The 7,685-nt window shown below is 33.2% G+C and overlaps 1 protein-coding gene across 1 annotated transcript; it reads right to left on the bottom strand.

Annotated features, from left to right (window-relative positions):
* Positions 1-3,063: 3,063 nt before the first annotated feature.
* Positions 3,064-4,032, bottom strand: LOC134361133 (olfactory receptor 5T2-like). Its single transcript, XM_063076081.1, has one exon. It carries the CDS (start codon positions 3,982-3,984, stop codon positions 3,064-3,066), a length of 921 nt encoding a protein of 306 aa, XP_062932151.1. The 5' UTR covers positions 3,985-4,032.
* Positions 4,033-7,685: the final 3,653 nt, after the last annotated feature.

Raw genomic sequence — 7,685 nt, 5'->3', positions numbered from 1 at the left:
ACTGGAGGACATAATTCTTAGTAAAATAAGCCAGTCACAGAAGAACAGATACCATGTGATTCCACTTTTATGAGTTATTGGAATTACTCACAGTTATAGGATTAGAAAGTAGAATGGTGGTTGCAATGGGCTGGGGTTGGGAGAAATGGAAAGTTGCTAATTAGTTACTATGGAGTCTCAGTTATGCAAGATAAATAACCAATACATGCTACAGCAGGTATTAATCTTGGAAACATTATGCTAAGCAGCCAGGCCTCAAAGATATCCCTCTCTATAATTCCTCTATATGATCCATCCAGAATCAAAAAAATACCTGGAAATTCAACACAGATTGCCAGGGGCCGAAGGAAGTACAGAATAGGGAGAAAGTAAATGGTTCCTCAAACAGTTTATGGAAAGATTTGCAAGACATGTTAATTATATTTTTCCACAATCTTTTTGAAGTATCCTCATATTTAAAAGGTACATTGTAGTGATGAAAAATTTTTGGAACTAGATATAGGTGTGAATGTAATAATTGCCACTGAATCATTTCCTTTAAAATAGTTAATTTTATGGCATGTGAATTTTTCCTTAATTATTTTAAAATCAGCTTAAGTATATTATCACATGTTTTTTATTTGTGTATATCTTTTAGTGAAGTGCCAAATTATACATTTGACCACATAATTAATGTATTTTCTTGATAAAAATTTGTGTACAGACAATAAATGTAACAATAACTACATGCCATAAATTAGTTGTCCTTCTGATTAGTTTATGATAGCTATTGGCTTATAGAAGTTTTACATTTGGTGACCAAATCACGAAACTTTAAAAAAAAATTATAATTAACTTAGGGAATTCCAATAAACTTAAGACTTCTTGTATATATTAACAATGTAACTATTTTACACAATGAATATTATTTCAGTGTACAATTTACTATACATATTCATACTAGTCAGTCTATTTCTACCATACTAATCATATTTTATAAAATTAAAACTCTTCATAAACACCTTCCTATTCCTATTTATCCTGGTTCTACTTCTATCAGGTTTGTTCTGTTACCAGAGAAAAACCCTATCTACTATTTCTCATATATATGCAGATTGTCACATGTTAATTCACTCAGTTATATGTTATTCTCTGATTTTGCTGAATATATACACTTATTAGATATTTACAATTTTTTCCCAGTGAGCCTGTCATCTTTGTATCACCTCCCAGCACAGTAGAAATGTTTTCTTTACTCCAACACCTCACCCCACTTTGAAGTCACCAACTTTTGTTTATTGTCAGTTTTATGTGTCTAAGAGAGTTTCATATCATTTCACATTTACAATTTCCAAACCATTATTGAAGTGTTTGCATTGCCCATAAGAAGTTTCTTCCTTTGTAAATTGTCTGTTGTATGGTACTTTATTCATTGTCCTATGGATTTTTCATCCAGAATATATTAATTCAGCAGATAATTGAATCTATTTTCTGAAGTCTGTGTCTTTTTCTTATGCCATATATGTTATTATTTCTATAATATACACTTGAAAAATTTTAAGCATAAGGTTTATCATTCTTTGTGATTTTCAGCTGTGTTTAAGGATCACTTTCATGTTTTATTTTATGCACACAGATATACACAAACACACACAGGGTTGGTCCTTATTTGTATGATTTCGGTATGCACAGATAATGGATATCAATGACCACGACTTAGTTTTGAAATTTGGAGGACGGAACAATATGATATCAGAAGAAAGTGCCCTCTAGACAGAAAAAAAAAAAAATCAAATTCATAGCTTTTGTGAAGAAGTACATTGTGGTAGGAGATGTTCAATATTTGTACTGTTGAGATGTTTTTTTAAATTTGTTAATACCATTTTAGGAAAACATCCTTTGGTTTTATTGTACATTCTAAGGAAATTACCTTGCTGTGACTAATGAATAAAAGAGACTTAAGAAAGAAAATGAGTTCATAAGATAATAATTTAAAGTAATAAATAAAGATGAAGGAAAGCAAAAGAAACACTGCCATTAAAACTTATCCTTGAAGGAAACAGATCATCGTGATGAAAATAATACATGTTGGAAGCAGGGTTATATGTGAGTGTAGACCAAACCCTTTTGTATGCCTTCCCTCTTGGGCCTGGACAGTGAGGAATGGTGGCATCTGAAAGAGCATCACACAATGGCATGGGTCACAGGAAAACAGTCAAAAGCTGAGTAGGTGCAGGGCATATAGGGAATCCCACAAGAGTGGGAGGGGGCTTAGTTCTGGAAAGAGCTGTATCTGCCAGCCAGTTGTACCTTACTTTGAATTGTGCTTTTCTTCTGTTATTCTTGAGTTTAAGTATAATCTTCATAAGTAACAAGTCTAATTTCTATTTTCTGTGAAAAAATAAAGATTTGGTTTTATGCCCATTTTTTGGATAATATAGTAAAAGAAGGAGAAATACACATTCCCAAATCAGCCTAATAAAGACACCTGACAATTTGAACACATTATCTGTGGTGTATGAACCACAGGCTGTGATGAGATTTCTGCAAATGAGCATGGACCTAAGGACAGAGCATTTTACTTTGAACTGGCTTCAGACACAAATGACAACATGGAAAATGATCTTCACTTATGTGAACAAAGGTTTTTCACTGGATTAGGTGGTGTATGATCAAGTTACTCAGCTATAACTATAACATTGCTATAATTACAACTATGGGACTCTATATTATTTGAGTTACATGGAGACAAAAGTAAACAATAAACAGCATTTTATAGTAATGATTATAAACATACGTGCCTGGGTGGTTTTATTGTGTATAGCATATCTGCGCATAAGTGTAAATACATGTATATATGGACATACTAAAATGAAAATAGGTCACCCTGTTTTTTCTGAAAGTAAAAACAGTATAGGTAGAGGGTTGCAATGATCTTTATTTTAAAATGTCCAAGAATAACAAAATTAAGCTATTAAATTAAAACAAATATTTCATCAGACTCTCTTGAAGTTGAGGTACAAAATATCATTCAATTTTTTTTAAATTTAATTTTCAGTATGAAATGCATACTTTATTGATAAACTAATTTTTACCAAACACTTTTTGCATTGCCCATTTTACATCTTTGTTCCTTAAACTGTAGATGATGGGATTCAGCATGGGAATCACAATAGTGTAAAATATTGATACTATCATGTCGTGGTCCAAAGCATAGCTGGAACTTGGTCTCATGTAACTGAAGAGGATAGTTCCATGGTAAACTGTCACTCCAGTTAGGTGCGAGCCACATGTAGAGAGCACTTTTTGCCTACCTCTAGCAGAATGCATTTTGAAAACAGCCAAAAGAATAAAACAATAGGAGATAAGGACAATCAGGATAGTGACTACCTCAATACAGCCCACAAAGTAGAAAAGTAGAAGCTGGTTTGTGTGAGTGTCAGAACAGGAAATAGTGAGGAGAGGAGTAATATCACAAAAGATGTGTCTAATTTCATTGGATCCACAAAAGGATAGGCTGAATGTGGCCACTGTGTGTATAGTAGCATGTAAAATGCCACCGACATAAGAAGCAACGATGAGTGGCACGTAGACTCTGGGTGACATGCTCACTGAATACAGAAGTGGGTTGTAGATGGCCACATAGCGATCATAAGCCATTGCAGCCAAGAGAAAGCACTCCGTGGTTCCAAAAGTAACAGCGAGAAATATCTGTGCTGCACATCCAGGGAGTGAAATGACTTTATCCTTTGACATAAAGTCTATTAACATATTTGGTGTAATAACTGAGGAATAGCAGGCATCCACGGAAGACAACACACTCAGAAAATAGTACATGAGGGTGTGAAGCCGGGAATCCCCAATGACCAATATGATCAGTCCTAAATTTCCCATGAGAGTAAAGAGGTAAATTGCTAGAAACAAGAAGAAAAAGGTGATCTGCAGTTCATCGTTGTCTGTGAAGCCCTTCAGTACAAATATGGTAACTTCAGTGACATTCTCCATGTTGAAATCTCACAGAACAAACTTGAAGATATTTATAAAATTAGAGTTCATATCACTATAAACAATGAACAATGTTGTGAATCAAAGGAGCATGAACCATGCCTTCACATATATACATTCTTGCACTCATGATTTCTAGCAGCACATCAGAAGACAGTGACAAGTGTTCATGCCATTTGCTTCAGAATCAAAGATGGATATATTCACTTACTGGCTGAATTCTTGCTACCTCAAAAACCATCGGGTCTACTGGTGAATTTACCACTGAATTTTATTAGTTGTTTTTACATTAAATAACATTAAAATGCCAAGTGTTTGCTAAAGAAAAATTCTTGCTGACATGCAAACACATGAGATAGTGTATCAGTGTACAGAGCATTGGAATAGTATACCAGAATTCTACATCTCTCATCAATCGTGTAAAATTATTTGCTATAATCTACACACCTGTACAGTGAGAATCATAACATTTATTTTACAAGATTGAAACATATACAAAATTGAATTTTTATCTTTAATTATAGAATGTGCTGAATTAGATTGGTTTTATAGTGTATACTATCAAGATTAAACTCAATAAAATACATTTTGATTAAGATTTTTTCTCAGCCCATTCTTTGTGTCTCCAAATTATTCTTTAAATAATTGAGTTTTTTAAATCGTGTAATCCTTTGATACCCAATCTACATATGCACATCACCATCATTTCATTTTTTACATAATAGTCGGCTTAGTTTTGCTTTGGTCAAGTAAGATACATCAACTAGATTTCTCTTGGTGCAGGCATTTCTATTAGATGCCAAAAGTTATACTAGATAAGATGAAGTCAGTATTAGCACATTTTCAAAAGATTCAGAGTTATACAAAGAAAATGACTATAGTTCTTGAAGATATCATAGTACAGGATCAACTTTTAAAATAAGTGTGAACTACTACTATAATTCCAATTTTATCCTATTTTATTCATTTATTTTTTATTGGTTTCAAATATTCATGAGATACAAACCTGATTGTCACCTCTCATTTAATAGAAGAGATACTACTCCTAAAATGTGGGGCATAATGATTAAACTCTAAGTTTGCAAAAGAGGAGAGAAATGATAACAGCCACTTATTAAGCACATGATGTAGGAGTGGACTTTGTGCCCATTTACTTTATTTCAACGTTCTAGCAACTTTCATAGTTAATGAGTGCCAGAGTGAATATTCAGTCCCAGGTCGTCCTCACAGCGCATGTACTTTTCATTATTTTTTTACTACCTCCATTTATACCATGGCTTCATTCTGCAGCTGGATCCCTTCCCTCTGCTCCAGAGAAGTGAAGCAAAACATGATTATTGATGTTTTTGGATACTTTTAAATGGTTAAAAATAGAGAAACTTCACAAAATACTAATCTGAAGTGATTACTAGGTTACATAGCAAGGTAAGAAAATTAAAGGAATTATTCATTGTTTTACTTACCATATCAAAATATAAGACCCCAGGTAGTTGAATATGTCAGATGTTTTCTGCCCCACTGTTTATAAATTCATAACTGTTCTTAATTTGAACTGTCTTCATCTATCAGGAAAAAGAAATCATATACGGTATCATAAGTACTTCTATCTACCTCTACAAGCATATATATAACATATCTTTTTTTCTGTGATCCAGAAAGTGTTCACTTTTAATTCTTAGCCATACTCCAAATAAATCAGATTTTGATGAACATATTTACACATGCAACAGGCTAGAACTAAATTGTGTTTAGTAGCTAAAATATTTAGTACAAAACAACATAGTTGTTCTTGACATATTCAATTCTGTCTTTCAAAATATTTTTCAAATTTTATAAACTTTTTTCTTACCTTTGGAAAAGCATAAATAGGTTTAGGTACAGGATGAATAAGGGTAATTTAGATTGCTTATATGCACTTATCCAACTGTTGATGAAACCCACAGGAGACACCCTGAGGGAAATATACCCCAATTATCTTCTGCTTCAAAATAGCAATATGATGATTTACTTGATGATAAAAAGGTAAATCGTTCTTTAACATGGCACTGCATGCTACTACTTATCGAATGAACAGAGCTATTTAGCCTTATTTATAGTGCTTTAGATTTGCATTTACCTTATGTTTAGTGCAGTTGACAATCTTTGTACAAATCTGTTGGCCATTTGGATGTCTTCTTTGGAGAAAAATGTATTTGAGTCCTTGCCTATTTTTAAATCAGATTATTATTGTTGTTGTTATTATTACTGCTATTGAGTTGTAGGAGTTCCTTATATATCTTTAATATTAATCCCTTATTAGTTACAAGTTTTGCAAATATTTCATTTTATTCTGTAGTTTTCCTTTAACTCTGCTGATTGTTTTCTTTACAGTACAAGAGTTTTTCAGTATGATGAAGTCCCATTTACCAATTTTGTTTTTGTTGCTTGACTTTTGATGTTATATCCCCAAAATCATTGCCAAGCCAAGATTTCTGAAGCGTTTCCCTTATATTTTCTCCTAAAAATTTTAGTTTCATGACATGTCTAATTCTTTAATCCATTTTGTATTGGTTTTTCTATATTTTATAAAACAAAAGTCCAATTTATTTCTTTTGTATATGTGTAATCAGTTTTCCTGGCAACATTTGTTGAAGACACTATCCTTTCCCCATGTGTATTCTTGGCACCACTATTGAAGATCAGTTGGCCAGGCTTGTGGGATTTGTGGGATTGTTTCTGGTCTCTCAATTCTGTTTATTGATCTATATGTCTCTCCTTGTTGCAATCTCACTCTGTTAAATTATTGAAGCTTCGTAATATACATATTTTTTAAAATTTTCACATTCCAGTATTTTCTTTTATTATTATTTTTTATTATATACGTTTAAGCATTGCAGAGTGAAATTTTCATGCAGATATATGTGGAGAGACCAAATGAAAAATTTACCTGAAGGGTTTATTAATAAAAATCACTAACTAATTTAGATCAAGAAGAAAAATCATAACAAATTTTATTATTTAACCTTCAGGGAGAAAGCAAAGCATGAGAGATTAACAAGAGAGTAATGCCCCGATTTCCCATTAGGATATCCATCTCTATAGGGAAAGGGGAGATGGAGGTGTAGAAGTAAATGATTCTTAGGGGATGCAATGGGCCTGGATAACATACAACAGTGTAGGCCAAAGTCCACGTACTCTCAAAGCAGACAATGACTAGTAAATTATTTTCTTCAAAATATTGAATGGGGCCAAAATGTAAGATAATTGTCTGTGATAAAATGAGTCCAGTTGTGTTGACAGGCTCCAGTCTCCCTTCTTGTGATAGAAATTAAGTTAAAGAAAACTCAAGGACCAGACCAAAGTTAGTTGTCTTCTTCTTTGGCAGATCTGGACTTTAGGCAGATAAGGGAACAGCTTCCTCTTGTGCTTACAATACAGGCCTAAAAACCCCTATAAACCCGTTGTTCAAGCTGGCTGTACAAGTTCTTCTCACCACTTGTTTTCATGTCTTGGAGCTTGACTATGACCAAGTGAAAGCTTTCTCTCTTGGCCTCCACCATCTGGGGATATGTGTGTCAGCTCCTATCTGGTGGCTAGTTTGATTTAAATAGGAAACCAGAATTCACGCTCTTTATTCTGAATATAACAAGCTGTCAGGAGTGTTTTTCTCCTATTAAGATGTTCCATTCATAAGTGGCTTTTGCCATCTCAACTATTGTTGC

This window comes from Cynocephalus volans, chromosome 12 (assembly GCF_027409185.1).
Source record: "Cynocephalus volans isolate mCynVol1 chromosome 12, mCynVol1.pri, whole genome shotgun sequence".
Lineage (NCBI taxonomy): Eukaryota > Metazoa > Chordata > Mammalia > Dermoptera > Cynocephalidae > Cynocephalus > Cynocephalus volans.
The sequence above is the reverse complement of the archived record's forward strand: the minus strand, read 5'-3'. Positions and strand labels throughout refer to the sequence as shown.